We start from the raw sequence: 16,354 nt of genomic DNA on the forward strand, positions 1-16,354 counted from the left end.
GTTCACTGCCATCGCCCACTTAAGGCAGTTACTTCGTTGGGCAGGTGTCTACATTGCATGCGAGGACACACGAAACCATGCAATGTGTAGCAAAAAAGTGCCATGTTCTGGCTACCAAGACGGTTACGCAGCAGTTCTATCGCTGTCACCAACACGCAGACCACGTGATGCCCCGCCCTTTCACTCCCGCTAACACAACCCAGATGACACAGCAACACAACTCTTAAAAATTAACTTCCACTTGCATTATTGTTTAAAGGTTCGATCATTTACCTTTTGTTACTTTTTTTTGCTCACAAACGATAGCATTTCCTTCTGCTACCCGGCTTTAAATGCTCTGCCAGAAATTAATGACTATTTGTGCATTAATTAGAGGTAAATCAAATGCTCAGGCTGACAAAAAATGCCAAGATCAACTCTAAGTGACTTTTCACTGCACACAAATACCACATTACATCACCAAAAAAAACAAACAAACAAAAAAAGAGCAATTCACTCGTAAGATATAATATTTTCTGAAAAAATAAATAAAAAATAACTGTTCTTTAAACACCGAAAAAGTCAGTTAAATTTTCAATAAAAACCAAAAAGTTCAATGTCTACTTATGTGCAATGTCATCCCCAAAAAGTCTTTAATGTGCAACAGGAACGAAGAAACTAAATGTAAAACACTTAGCTTTTGCTGTTTCTTTCAACCTGAATTCACTCCCTATGTTTTTCTTTGAGTTGCACCTCTGAAAGTCACCCTCCTTCCCAAGCCCACAGCCAGTACTACTGCTCATGACAACCTGGCTCCCACTACTCTGAATCGCGGCGCTGGCTACAGGATGGTTCATGGCAAGTGCTGACCCCCTTGCCCCTTCCAATAACAGTTGCAGTATTATACAATAATTATGCGAGCAGGGATTGAGTTTGGGCGTGTTGGTGATCCACTGTCAAAAGGAGATCACAGCGCAAGAAACAAAAACTTGACGAGACAAGACTATGCAGGACAAACGCTTGTCCTCTGTCCTCTTATTTTTCATCACAATTTCATTTTGAGCGCCATGATTTCCTCATAATGATGTGGTTAAGAATACTTTACTTTTGCATGCTGTTTATGAGTGCTACACACTGGGTCTGACGCAATAATTTGGTTCAAAGTGGTGCAGTCTACCCATTATATGTGATAACTTGCCAAGTGTACAGGCAGTTCTCAGCTCCTTTAGTAGAGGCTTTTCCAAACTATGAAGTTGGTTTCCCCATGCTGCCCAATGCCCAATTAATGGCACTGTTGGCTGTCAGTTAGAGACAAAGCTAAATACACATGCTGGTGTTTGACAGGTGCAAAGGGTGTCACTGTGCGAACCATAACAGCACCATCTCCATTATAAAATGCTGTAACTGCACCTCTATTTCCTGCTTTCTCTCAAAATAGGTTATTGTGCCATTAGGTGGGCCCACAGCACTAAGTGGCATAATAATCAGGAAAAAGGTCTATTGTTTGTGTGTTCCACGAATACGACTATGAAATTTTACTGCAAGTCATTAGGAGTGTGAACTATCTGAGTAAAATGCCTGTGACAATACAAAAACCAACTTATGATCTACCTGCTAACATGACAACTTTCAAAGCTCAGCTGTACAAGGAGACAACTTACTAATTTTTCCAAGACGTGCATCTGCACTTGTCAAAAGTAGCTACGATGCACGGCATCTACAGCACACAAGCTGGTGTAGTACACTGCAATGACCAACCTCTCACTCCTATGAGATATCCAGCCAACTAAGCTGCCTCTTAGATAACAGCTGCCTGTGTTAAAGCCAGTACTTCACAAGCCCAGTCATTTGAAATGGCGCATAATACAGACCAATCAAAAGAGCTAATATAAGCACCATAATCACCTCTGTCATTTTCACATAAAGGCAATGATGCAAAATCAAGTTTCACCTATCAGCTGACACTGATTGATGGATGAAAGTGCATTTGCGCACTGCTCCTGTGCTCTGTTCGCTTTTTATCACTGCCTACACAAAAGAAAAGAAAGCACTAAAACATTAGGCTTCACCTAACACGGAGTTTTTTGTTTTTGTTTTTTCTCAATGCACATCACAGTATTGTATTTGATCTGACTAGTACAACAGTCCAGCCGAATTGAAAACTACAAGCCACATATCTTTACAATACCTTTATCTGGTTGCAATGACTCATCACAAGCATCCACTACATGCATTAGGTTTAGGAAAAATGGCAAAGCAAAGGTTTCAGAGTTGCTTACCTCTTGGGAAACATGCAGATGCTGAACGGCATAGTGCAGAGCCTCTTTGTGATCACCCAAAGAACAATGTGCATTGCACAGGCTCCAATATGCACGCCCTTCACCAACTCGGTCCCTGAGTTCCTGGGCAATCTGAAGGTGCCTCAGGTGGAACTCTATGGCCCGTTCAAAGTCACGTAGTAAGGTGTAAGTGTTTCCCAAGCTATAGCAGGCCTGGGCTTCCACAGCTCGATCGCCCAGTTCCTTGGCCAAATGGTAGGTCTTCCTGTCAAGGGTAGCACTTATAATGCAGCTGCTCACAATAAAACACTACTCCACATGGCACTGCAGAGAATAAGCCATCTACATATGAAATGCATTCAAGCCCACTCACAATGGCCCTACTTATAATGCTCATTCACTTGCTTAATTTAGGCTAACACATTTAACACTCATAACACATGCTCCTCCTGAGACATGATGTCATAGTCCATATGAAAACTATGATGCTTCCAGTGCCTTTACTTGTACCTTGTACGAGGGGATGCTGACAAGTCTTGAGCTTTACTCAGAAAATTTACCGGTACAAGAGCGAAACTTTTCAGTTATTCAACACTTTCTCCTTGAAGGTGAATACACTTTTGACATCTGCCCTGCAACTTCTTTAGGTACTCCAGGAAAATGAAGTGTGGTTGTGCATCAAACCACGCCTTTGCAGCAGCTATGACATCTTCACGGGAACAAAAATGTGTGCCCTTCAAGTGTCTCTTGAGATCTTTAAACAGATGACAGTCCCTAGGACCTAAACGCTGTGAGAAAGATGGATATTGAACCATCTGAAATTTGATATCGGCTGGTTCCTGATCAGGTATGGAGGCTTTGTGCGCTGGAGCACTGCCATGCAATAACAGCACATCTTTCTCGACAGCTTTCCCTGACATTTTTTGGCCAACTCCCGCCTGACTTTCTGGAAGAGACAGTAGGCTCCTGTAACCATGGCACCCAGTTCTGGATAATCTACCAATACAACTCTATTCCTGTACCAAAACATGGACGCCACCGCCTTGCGGGCGACCTTTGTGTTAGGAATTCTTTTCTTTCTCTCTTTAGTCAGGGCGAACCCGGGTGTCCCCACTTCCTCCGACTGCTCTTCGGTCTCTGAATCAAACAAACAGAACCATATTTCATACTTTGCAAGAAGCCTACCCAAAAATGTGTTTCATCTGCCTAAAAATGCTAACGAATGGCCTAAGAAGTCGCCACAAATTCATGCTTCTGGTCAGCGGCGAGGCAATTGGGGATCCCCTTTGCCGAAACTTTTGTAATGTCTAGAACATCAGTTTGTATGCAACCTGGACGCTCTTGTGAAATGTGCCAGGTCTCTGCTATGCAGTTAGCTGATACCCCTCTCTTCTCCAAAACCATTTCGCGAACTGCGTACACATTTTCCCAAGAAGTTGCATTCACAGGCCTCCCAGGACGTTTTTCATCTTCTGTGCTGAACTGGCCTGCCTGGGATCTGGCAACCCACCGTTTCACTGTCACTGTGGCAACCCACCATTTCACAAGAACTGACGCTGTCCACTACAGTAGCTGACAGAGTATCAAAAATATGTTCTTAGCAGGCTGAAATTTCGCCCAGAATGTTGTAAAATAATAGGTTTTCTCAAGACTTATCAGCAACCCCTCATAACTGAGCACTTTTTATACATGCGTTCATTACAAATGAGGTCACTACATGTGAGCTTAACTGTACTTATGATAGTTTAAGAAAACACTAAGGCATAAAATGTTCAGTTGGGCGAGTTGGTACAAATGCATTCTTGTAAAACAGCGCGAACTACGACGGACAAGAATAGCGCTTGTCCTGAGTAGTTTGTGCTGTTTTACAAGAGTAGGACATGGCACAATCTCAACTACTGTATGTTTTGCTAATTCAATGCGTGGCTGCCAATTCTTCAGATGGAAAGAACAGCACACGGCTGATATAGCTTTCAGTGCTCAGTTGCTCAAATAGGCTGCATCAAGACGTATTAAACAAGCCATAAAAAACAGGACAGAGAAAGGGACACACACACAAGTACACCTCCTCTATCTTTCCATTTCATTTTTATGCACAATTTGCCACACTGCTGAGCTATGCACCAACAGAGCTTTGTCAATATCTTTAGTGATACCAGTTCTCACATGTCTACAGCCAAATGCATACCCCACTTCAGCTATTTTGACCATGGCCTCTAGGATCTAGAGCATGGTAGTAACCTACCCTCGCGCTATGTAAGGAATCTAGCAGGGCACTACAAAAACAGCTGGTGCATGGCATGAATTTACCAGTAAGCTGCACACTAAACCTTACGCTATGCAAACAATCCCTGGACCTGTATTTTCACTGTGTCGCAATGGGAAAGTGCAGATATGAAAAAACGCAAGCTTCACAAGGAATGCACAAAGTAAACTTTGTGCTCCACCGAGCCAATAGGGAACTGACCAACCAGTCTTTGCTAACTTAGCAGATTCCAGTCATTGTGAGGTGTTGCAGATGAGGTTTCAAACCTTGCAATCACTGCCAACACATTGTGCAGGTAAGTACAGCAGTTCAATCCTGCTGGACCTGCGACTTTTTTACAACAGACCTCCTCTTTCTGAACAAAAATATTTCTAAATTCTTTTTCTTCAATCATCAAATGAAAACATATAAAAACTATGGTAAATTAGGATGCCAACAAGGCACCGCTTTATTCCACCTGCAATTGAACTGTGGTAAATCCCCCCCCACTAGGGCCCTCAGGATGTAACAGTGAAATGATACCCAACAGTCACACAATAGGGTATAGATTTGCGAATTATTTTATAAAGCTAGTAATTTAAAGTGTAGTAGCACATATGCAGAATACTACTATATTCAAAATTAAGCTTTAAAAAGTTTCATAAAAAAACTCAGTCACACAAATACTCATTTTAGATGTACATGGATTATGCTTGCAGGAGGTTACTATCAGAAATACTCGCCGTGTGACGTAGTAGAATTATTATTTTCAACTTGCAATTAATTACGGATGTGTCTGCAGAACACTGTCACAGTAACGAAGTGAACGAGATGTCAAAAACCATTTCATGAAAGGAATTCGCATTATTCCAGCTATTAGTGCTTTGAGTGGCATGAATGTTGCCGCACACGCACTTTCTCTGCACAGATGTAGATTGCTGAATATGGCATGCCTGTTTGACCAAGGCACAGTGCTGATACTTCTTTGCCTTCATGCCTTTGTAGCTGCATTAAACCCTTAATAAGATATAAGATAGATGAAGTGGCAACTAAGGCAATAAATATCTCAGAACACAAGCTTCCTAAATTTCAACAAGATTGTCTTGAACACAGCTGCCCTCAAATTTTCATAACAAATACCCAAGTTGCAAAAATAAAGTTAACAAGTTCTAATAAATTATCATAAGTCACAAATTTATGCACATGATGTCAACATCAGAATGCCCCCAAGGCGCAAAGCTAGCATTTTTATAGTACTTGCGAATCTACAAATAAAATTGCAGAGAACTTTTCAGACCCTGTATACTGTATATACTCGTGTAAGCACCACACTTCTTTTTTCATGATTTTGAAGGCGTGTAACCCTTGCACAGGACCAAAATTTTTCCTTAAAATTTTTCCAATTATAGCGAAGCCCCGATTTGTGTCTCCTTTAAAAGCTGCAACACACATTTTTAAGACAAATTAGCACCGTCCCGGCGCATCCTTCAAATACATAATGCACTGAAAGTATGGATGATAGAACGCACACCTGATGACCAGCTCAGAACAACAGCCCGGAGTAAAACAGGTTGCGAGATCCGTTTACAGGCAAAACGCCAAGCGTTTCTATGTTAAGATCAAGATCCTTTCCCTATGGCTCAGAGTGGTGCTCTACGCGTGCGACCTGCGACCATCAGTATGAGGTGGCCTTCGCCTGGCCTGCCCTTCACTGTTGAAGACCTTATGGAAATCAATTATAAGTTCAATTTAATGTGAGGTTATTGTGTGATGGTAAACTGGTAACAAGGACAGACCTTTTACGATAAACTGTGACTAGATTGTTGTAGGTACGAATTGCGCACAAAAGACAAACACAGGAAGAAACTCAGTGTTTCTTCCTGTGTTTGTCTTTAGTTTGGTTTGGTTTGGTTTATGGGGTTTAACTCCCCAAGGCGACTAAGGCTATGAGAGACGCTGTAGTGGAGGGCTCCGGAAATTTCGACCACCTGGGGTTCTTTAACATGCACTGACATCGCACAGTACACGGGCCTCGAATTTCTCCTCCAAAGAAATTCAGCCGCCGCAGCCGGGATCGAACCCACGTCTTTCGGGACAGCAGCCGAGCGCCGTAACCACTGAGCCACCGCGGCGGCTGTTTGTCTTTTGTGCGCAATTCGTACCTACAACAGTATGCACCAACTCGCCCAACAAGTTCTTCTTGTGACTAGATTCAAAGCCCTTTCACTGTGACTTTGATGCCGAGCACGCTAGGCCTATCGACGGTGCGTATTCCGCCGGTGGCCTAGCCTGACGGGTGCCATGCCGCCGCAAGGAAGCGCGCCGTTGGCATGGGTGCACCCCATTCTAGCTTTGCGCAGCATAACATTTTGCCCTTTCTGGTGCGAACACCTGAGGCACCGCATGTTCGCAGCTCCAGATGGAATTCGAAGTGCGGGACGATGCGCCCGTGGTCGTGACGAGTGCGGCAGACACTTATCTTTTGTTTGCTCCCAGCAGAACGTACCGCGAGGGCAAAATTATGCACAGATGAAACAATTCTTCTGGATGACATTTCTTTTTCCAAATCACACGAGTATATACGGCATGCCTGACCCTTATGGCCCTTCACTATTCGGCGCTGTTTTTTTAAGCTAATAACAAGAGACAAATGGGCATTTTCTAAAACAAATTCTCAATCATGTTTCACGCTGTAGCCAGACAAACCTCTTCAGATTTCTTGATAGAGCACCCCCTCCCCCCTTTAGCACGTTACTAACAATGTCCTGCCTGGGTCAATGGCATAGTCGAATGGCATATTTCTAACTTATGCAGGCCGCATTCATCAAGGAACAGAAAAGAGCATATAAAGGAAGTTTTTAAGCCCTCTGGTGTTTTTATAATTCTCCAGAATTTTGTTAACACGAGACGTTTCCCTTGCTCTACCTCTTCCCACATTGTGTTAGTTAGATCTAGAAACATATATGTGAGATCAGTGAAATTATTCATCAAAAGATCACACATGATCTATAATAAATAAACAATTTCATTTGGAAGTCATGCACCCAATTCACGCAACCAAAGATGAGAAGTAAAGCAGATTCTCTTTGTCTTACGTGTAATGCTCAGCTGCAACACCAAACTCTCCTAGAAATATGTGCGCGTTTCCAAGGTTGCTGTTCGCTCTCCTTTGTGCTGCCTTGTCTCCAAATTCTTTTGCCAACTTCAGCCTCTACAATGTCAGGACAAGAAGAGCAATACAACATAAAACATAACCTTCACATAACACAAAATGCAGAGAACAATTTTTGGTGCAGAGTTGGAGGTCTTTAAAGACAAGAAATTTACAACCTTAATTCCTTCATTCAATGATTTTTGCAGCCATGCTCATTTGCACATTACAACAATGCAATGCATAAAGCATCTCCTGCACTCACCGGAAGTTCTGGCACGCACCGCAATGCAGACAAAATGTACACTCAGATGAGTAACAAAAGGCTTAAGTGCAAGTGCCAGAATATGTGCCCAAGTCAAATGCGATTCAAAGAACTCAATGAATTGGTAAACAAGAGCTAGGAGCCCCTTCGAAATGCCGCTGAAACCTAAGAAAATGTCTTTCAGTTTCTCAGTTTCTCTAGTAAGGATCACCTAAACTGCTGTCCCTTCACTGACTAAATTTCGCCCTACTGTGAGCGATTCTGACGAAATTTTATAGGGTATTATGAATTTCGGCTATATCAAGGTTTCACTGTGCATTCAGAACAACCTTTCTCACTTCCAATTATTGGGGGACCTCTTATGGACTTTATTTACTAAAGTTTTCCAAGAAATGGGCCATTGCCGAGTGACCAGCATATCTTACCACTCATTCTGAATCATGAACTGTGAATTTCAAATGTGTTCAGCGCACTGGGCATGTTCAGAGCGATGACAGTCATTTCCAAGAAAAGGAAACTGCGCATGTGCCAACAATACATTATCACAAGGTCACATTCTCTTAAGATGGAGATGTTTGTTTCACTCTTCCTTATTTTACTCACAATCTGGTGATCATAATACAATATTCAAAATTTGAGTTCTAATTACAGCCGCTGTGGAAAGCTGACACATTACACAGGTCTTGCTAAGTGTAGATTAGGCACAATATAATTTCCCATTAAAATACTGCACTGGTGAAAGGTGACAGACGGTAGTATCCTTGAAGAATCTGGCATATTTGCTGAAGCACTTTTAACACTGTATCAAACTTTACAGACCACTGTAGACTGGTTAAGAAACATTCTCTATGTAAAGCATTTTTTTTACGAATGGGCATAGCCTGGCAATGCTACTAACATACACATTATTATTTTATTTTTTTTTTGTGAGGGATAAAAGAATGCCAGATAAACAATCACAAACGAGGAAAACCAACTCTCTCCGAAATCAAGGAAAGCAGAGGGGGATGTACCCGTTTTCTTATGGTTGTTTTAATGAAAAAGAAATAAACACAGGCCAATATGTAGAGCACTGCACATGACATGAGGAGGTTATGGGTTCAGATCCCACTTGTGGCAGTTGTCTTTTTTCTAATTTCCGTAAAATTATTTTCTACCTGAAGTAACTACCAAATTTTATTCTTTGACCTACACAACCAAAAACAATAGGGACATTCCCATAGGCTTTCCTTGGTTTCAAAGACATAACTTCTCACATTCATGTATCCTATACAGCCTCTCATGAGCCCCTATTCTTGTCTGCTCAGAGATAAACATTTGTGCTACTTCCTCCCCCTTGCGCATTAAAAAGTCCTGAAAAATTCAAAACAAGCTAAACCGCGAGTGAAACATCACAAAATCACAAGAGCACAGCACAAGCAGCACAATCCTGCAGCAACGTAAAGTGCCTCCCGCCACAAGTTTCAAAAGCAGCGTCAGACATGGACAAAGTTTAAACTGTGCACCTGCTCGTGGTAGGCAATAGCCTTCTTGAAGTTTCCAAGCAGGTAATATGTATTTCCCAAGTTTCCGTAGGCTCGTCCTTGAGCTGATCGGTCACCCAGAGCCACCATTAACTTGAGGTTCTCCCTTGCAAGGAAAAGCAAAATGCAATATTAAAAAAAGAAACTATCAAGAAGTTTTGTCAAGCGCAACATCAAGCACTAACAACCTTCTGCAATGTTCTGAGTAATCAATATCTGGTCAAAATGTGCTACAATATCAGCATATCATGACAGCTATATCATGACAGCTGCCAAGGGCAACCACCCTGCGAGGGTAGTGGCCTGCTGTCCTTGGTACCTAGCAAGGAACTGCTAAAGGTCTGGGCTCACTCATAGCAGTCGATGGCCTTCCGCAGGCAGTCCTGAACGTCAGATGGCAGCTCTCCAGGCTCTTGTCGACTGGCACGGGCTATGTGCTTGCCCTTGGCATGGTACACATTGCCCAAGTTGTACAAGGCACGCGCCTCTCCTATCTGCAGAAACCAAGGCAGGGAATGATGAGAACATTCTTTCGTAATGTATGACACAAAGACAAAATAAAGAGGCACCAACACTGCTGTATCACAGCAATGCTTGGAAGATTCACAAGCTACAGTACCCATTCAAGAATAGAAGACAGGAGTGCACAGGTACAACATGCTTCTCTGCTGTTTTAAAGCATTTCCTCAGTGCATTGTAGGTGAATCTAACATTATACAACTGCACAGTATTTTTTACTGCACATCTGCATCATCACTCATCACTTCATCTTGACATTGGATAACAAACCACATCCTATTCTTACCTCTTGATTTTTTTTTATTTTCCTTACACAGCTTTATTAAAAAGTGATTATGGTCAGGTGGATGCTGCCTTCACTGGGTGTACACAGAGCTCAGTGAACACAAGATTTGGAGACAGCAGTCAAAGTTACCTGCTGCATTACCAAATCTGGTAATTGTTTTTAACAACTGGTTTTACACTTCATGTCACTACTGCAGACTGGGACACTTTATTGACTACAGACAAATCTTGCTCACAGAACCTAGGCAAAGCGCAATAGGTCTAGAGATATTCGTCGATCAATTTTCTTTTCCCGGGTGCCCAGAGTTCCATAAATCCTGCCCACAACAATGTGCCAGGGACAGACAAGCGTGTGGAGACAGCCACTCACAATTTGCATACTGGCACTGTCATTGTTACCGTAAACAATGCACTCTTATATTTCATTGCTTTGTACAAGTCACCAATGTGTGGCCAGGCACTAATGCCGTCTTACTAAGAAAGTAAGAAAGAGGGCTGAGAACACACCGGCCACATTCACATGAAAATGAAATATCATAAGCATATGCTACCCATGGTATCAATGACAGCACAGATTTCTGCCACTCACAGCTCGCCACTACATGGTACAGGTATGCAATCGTGAATGGGTGCTTCACACGCTAATCTCCGATGCAGGAGGAGAAATCAGTTTCAGAATCAGGTGGGAAAAGGCAATAAATTATTGATGAATACTTTATCTACTGCACTTTAACACGTCCTGCAAACTGGATTAGCCTAGACTGTAAGTGAAAGAAAGAGGATAAGATCAATAATAATAATAATAATTATAAAATCTGGCTAAATGGTCAGGAAGCTGTGACTGCTATCTGCTTATCTTGTGTCAGCCAAGCCCACAGTGCACTCAGTGAAGGCAGCAACCACCTAACCCACCTTCGTCATTTTTCAATAAATTTGTACACCTTCTCTAAAAAATTACATTTTGCTCATCTGTCCACTAAATTCTTCGGTTTGGTTTGGTTTGGTTTATGGGGTTTAACGTCCCAAAGCGACTGAGGCTATGAGAGACGCCGTAGTGGAGGGCTCCGGAAATTTCGACCACCTGGGGTTCTTTAACGTGCACTGACATCGCACAGTACACGGGCCTCTAGAATTTCTCCTCCAAAGAAATTCCAGCCACCGCGGCCGGGATCGAACCCGCGTCTTTTGGGTCAGCAGCCGAGGACCATAACCGCTGAGCCACCGCGGCGGCACTAAATTCTTCAATGTTCATCATACAACTGAGACAATATGAAAAGCCAAGGTTTTTCAATCAGGTGCAGGTGAAAAGAAAAGGTAACTGTGCATGTCTTCTACTACACTGCACTGTCTGTGCATAAACACGTGTTACAGAGGATAGTTTATAGTGACTATAGTAATTACAATGCTTGCAGTCCAATATCACACTTCTGTAATAGTACCCAGCACCAAGATTGCTAATGAGTTTTTCTTTCCATTTAATTACACGAGAAAAAAACATGCATCGCACAGCCAAAAAACTGTTTAAGGCAAAGGCTGACTGGTCGTAAGACATCAGGTAAGCAATACAGATGAGCAAACAAAAAAAAGCCAATTCAAACCAGTGCACCTCAATGTCAGGTTATGTTTTATCAGCATCCTCCATCAGCACAGTTGCACTTTGCACCATATTCTCTCGCACAATTCTCAGACATCAAAGGAGCACACACAATGTGAAAGGTACAGATGCTCCACTCTCACTCAACTCAGGCGCTGTCGAAGTTATTGGCACCCCATTCCTACAGACTGGAGTGCCATAATTTAGCAGCTCGCAATAATCAGATCTGTGACACACAATGACAACTCCAATATTAGAAGAAGCTCAAGCTGAAAAAAACAACAAATCATGCACACCTGATTTACATTTTAAGACAAGAAGTGACCTTTTAACTGAAGTGAACTTTACAACACATTTTCCAAATGCAGTGCTTGCCAAGCTTCTTATTCAGGTGCAGGTAAAATGAAAAAGTGGTCGTGCCAGTGCTCTTGACACACTTGATGCTTGTGAAGTGCAGAAACCACATGCTTGAAAAGTGTACACGAGGCAAAAAGCCCCTTGCCCAGTATGAAGTGAAAATGAACACAACTTCTTGCCTTCATAAAACTTCCAAGAGAAAATTAAGAAACAAATCACCACCACTGCTCTAACTATGCTCTAACTATGGTCTTGTAGCTGAGCTCATAAATATGATGACGGATCACAACTAACCGTGCTGCAGCCAACTATACTCCTCAAGGTTAATTTCTGAGGTTTATTCCCAACTACAAACAAAAACCACCATCACCATACTCACATGAAAAAAAAAAGGAAGCTCTAGTTAATCTTCAAAGTGAGGTGCTACACTAGGTCCAAAATAATGTGAACATACTAGGGCCACCAACAGCACTTTTGGTCTGACTACACACTTCAGTCCATTGAAGGATTGAGCCGCCGCGGTGGCTTAGCGGTTACGGTGCTCGGCTGCTATCCCGAAAGACGCGGGTTCGAACCCGGCCGCGGCGATTGAATTTCTTTGGAGGAGAAATTCGAGGCCCGTGTGCTGTGCGATGTCAGTGCACGTTAAAGAACCCCAGGTGGTCGAAATTTCCGGAGCCCTCCACTACGGCATCTCTCATAGCCTTAGTCGCTTTGGGACGTTAAACCCCATAAACCAACCAACCAACCATTGAAGGATTAAAGACATAAAAAATTCAGACCCCTCGCCCCCCTTTCTTTTTTGGCTGACAATGATGCCCATGATCTTGGGAACGATAGAACGGCTGCAGATATGCTCCAGTGTTCTTTAAATGATTTATTACAGCACATTTTTTTTTATCTACAGTTTCAGTATTGGTTTTATGTGAGCTGTGACAGACCAAGCTTTCAAACAAATCTGCTACAAATCCTGTGCATTCAAAAAGCAATGCATTTGCTATTTCACTGTTTGCTGCAAAGATCATGGACATGGATATCGCTTTACTACTGTCATCCTGGCCTGCTCACCCCAAGTCTTGGCTATGCAGAACTTAACCATACAAGAGAGCGGTTCCCTGTTGAGCTCGGCAATCACCGCACATGCAGCTGTTCTATGGCATCCGCATGTCACTACGGCGAGCAGATGCCAGACATGTTCGACATTCTGGACGCCTATAAGCTCGCGCTCGCAATGAAGCGTTCAGGTGAATCCAAAGCTCAGAGGACTGATGAACTCGTAAAGACACGCTGCACAAAAACCCAATGAGATGCATAGAAAAGCCAGACAAACCACTCGGAGGCTTCAGAGCTCTTTGGTCATACCAACTGCAAAAACCACCAGGACCCAGACAATTTGTAGGTAAGCGGATTATCTTGTGATTTGTGTCATTTAGACAAGCTTCCCCAAGCTATTTAATACAAGCTGTAGAGCATTGCTAGTACCTGGTGCTACGATCACAGGGCGCATCGTGATCTGCTAGCATCTAGAACCTGGCCTCTGGTTCTGGCCAGAGTTTGATCCGGAGTATCATAACTGGTAAGATTATGAAACTCTGGAAAAGCTTGCTTGATGAAATCATTGCTCACCTGCATTCCGGGCTTAACATGAAATGTATCGGCAGAGCTGCTGGCTATTTCAAACTATAATATCAATTTAAAATAACTTTTACGTCTCGGCTGCGACTAATATGTGGCGGAAGCAATGTTTGCATTACCAAGAATAATATAGCAGGCTTTGCACAGCATCAAAATTTGGTATCTCTACTCCTGTAGAGTGCAACTACTCTATGCCAATAAACTTAACTAAAAAGCCCTTTGTGATGTCTCTGGCTCTGAGAGGCATAATAAATAACTGATACAATCATGCTGATCATCTCTTCGGCACATGAATTTTCTAGACCAATTTTGTCTGATCAACATGTTTTATAAAATACAAGCCGAGATGAGTTTGGTAGTCCACCACACAAAGAAAGCTGAAGCGACGATAGAAGTAGAGGTGAATATTTGAGTGCCGTTCTGTTTGCCTCCACCTCCCTCTTTGACAACTTTTTTTTTTAACAACGAATGCTAACAAGCTTTCTCCATTTTTTTTTATTATAGTTAAGCAAACCCATCAACTGAACATCTTTAACTTTGTTACATAAGCAAAAATGCAACAAGACAACTGAGCCAGTGACTTAGCTGCCTGTACCCCAAACAGTTCATCGCTGGCTGATGACTATCTTTTGATTTACAACAACTGCAGTGCACTACACCTTTCTGTTTTATCGGCATAATCTGTGACAAACATAGAACCTTACTTAGCCCAGTTCAGAATTTTAGAACATAAATTTACGGCACCAATTTCAGCACATCAGAAATAATAAACGGTTCAGGCCTTAATATTCTGGTGTACATTCCATCCAGGTAGCACATGTGAACTACATTAAACTGCGCGAATACTGTGCTATATCTTATAGCCTGATGTATGAGGTAAAAGTTATTTCAAATATATTTTGCAATGTCCCATAGCATCCACTTAACACTACTGTCTGCAATTAGATGCTAGTTTCAAAAGTACACAATATTAGCAATGTTGCATGATGTTTTAGTGAGAAATCACTGCGGTCATTCATTTTTCTGTCCTGAATGCTCTGCAAAATGCATCTGATGAGCAGAACAAAAATGCACCTAAGAGTAGGAGCATAGTTGATTTGCTGCATACATGTAAACCAACTACAGTACTACAGGTTTTCAACTGCTACATTTCTATGGCTGGAGATTCAAAAGCCCTTTTGCATGGTAAATCGTACCATGGACTATGGCAATATCCTCTAAGACGTAAAAGGCAATGCAATACGAATTTCACAGCTATAAAAATCCTCTAATTAAAAATGCTAACCAATATCAGACAAAAGTTTCCTAAAAAAAATTTGTATCAAGCAACATATTAAAGGCATGTTCAACCAATATTAATACACCTTTGAAATTTCAGATGGCACTATAACAGATAACCTCAAATATGTCAAGTGATGCAGGATGTCCAGGAGGTGTCCCAACTGGCCAGACCACTGAAGACCTCCTGGGTATCCCATCACTTAGATGGGTTTAGACAGTGAATATAATTAGCAGATTGTGACAAAATATTTGTATCCCCACAGCATCTTTTTCTAATTTTATTTTTTAATCAATGAGACGGGGCAAATGATACTGTGCATACCTGCTTTTTTAGTTTTAGCCTTGCTCTAGCAATATCTGGGAAAAGTTCTTTTCCAACTTAGAAAAATATAAGACGTTAAACAGCTACACTGCTTTAGTCAATCCAAAAAGTTAAAAATTGCTGCTTTAAAACTGAATTGTATATAATTTGGAGGTTTCACAATGCCTGCGAATGGAGCTTCTCTTGAAGGCTGGTTGCTACCAACTACAGTGGGGAGTCGATGACAAGTTGAATCACAATGCTATCACAGTGGTTGCAAAATTCTGTCTCTTAATGCAGAGGCTTGTGATGTGCATGAAAGAACAGTGAAAGAAAAATGCCGAAGACTCAGATTTTCATGAATTACAAAAACACCAGCTGGTCATAAACAACTATCTAGCTGACAGTCATACTGTCTCAATGTTGCTTTAGAACTAAAACATTATGTCAAGTTAATCACGGCTGAGCAGCCAGGATAGGTTCCTAGTAAAAGCCAAACTACTATTTCATATGAAACAGCCGGTGAGTACCACTGGCATTGGTCTGCCATGAAATAACCATACTAACTCTAGCAGCTGTACCAAGGAACACATCTCACATATTGATGCATATGCAGTGGATTAACAGAGGTCTTCACTTTTCTGAAACTGGAACCAACCAATTACTGCTTTGATGAAAGTAACATGCATGTGAGGCCATCAGCAACGTTCTTCAAAACAGTGCAAAGAATGTCACCATGCATATGTGTATGTATATATCCTATAAGCACCATCTCTGCCCCGCAGACTATAGTAACTTGTTTTATCATAAGCTGACACATTCAATGTCCACCCAAAGTGAAATGCTTCTGGCAAATAAGCCTGATTGCAGAAAACAGTGCGTATGTACAGTGGAGTGCAATGCCTGCCCTTTACGATTTTTGCAGTAAACCACGTAACAT

At 42.0% G+C, this 16,354-nt stretch overlaps 1 protein-coding gene across 1 annotated transcript in view; it reads right to left on the reverse strand.

Annotated features, from left to right (window-relative positions):
- Positions 1-16,354, reverse strand: part of pins (G-protein-signaling modulator pins) — a 32,577-nt gene that overhangs the window by 14,679 nt on the left and 1,544 nt on the right. The window contains exons 4-7 of the mRNA XM_089582061.1: positions 9,794-9,936; positions 9,425-9,548; positions 7,599-7,714; positions 2,259-2,523 (exon numbers count right to left, since the gene is read on the reverse strand). Coding sequence (XP_089438187.1) covers positions 2,259-2,523; positions 7,599-7,714; positions 9,425-9,548; positions 9,794-9,936 — 648 coding nt within the window. The remainder of the gene's footprint in view (positions 1-2,258; positions 2,524-7,598; positions 7,715-9,424; positions 9,549-9,793; positions 9,937-16,354) is intronic.

The sequence above is a fragment of the Amblyomma mixtum genome, chromosome 3 (assembly GCF_055824585.1).
Source record: "Amblyomma mixtum isolate Tamu chromosome 3, ASM5582458v1, whole genome shotgun sequence".
NCBI classification, from domain to species: Eukaryota; Metazoa; Arthropoda; class Arachnida; order Ixodida; family Ixodidae; genus Amblyomma; species Amblyomma mixtum.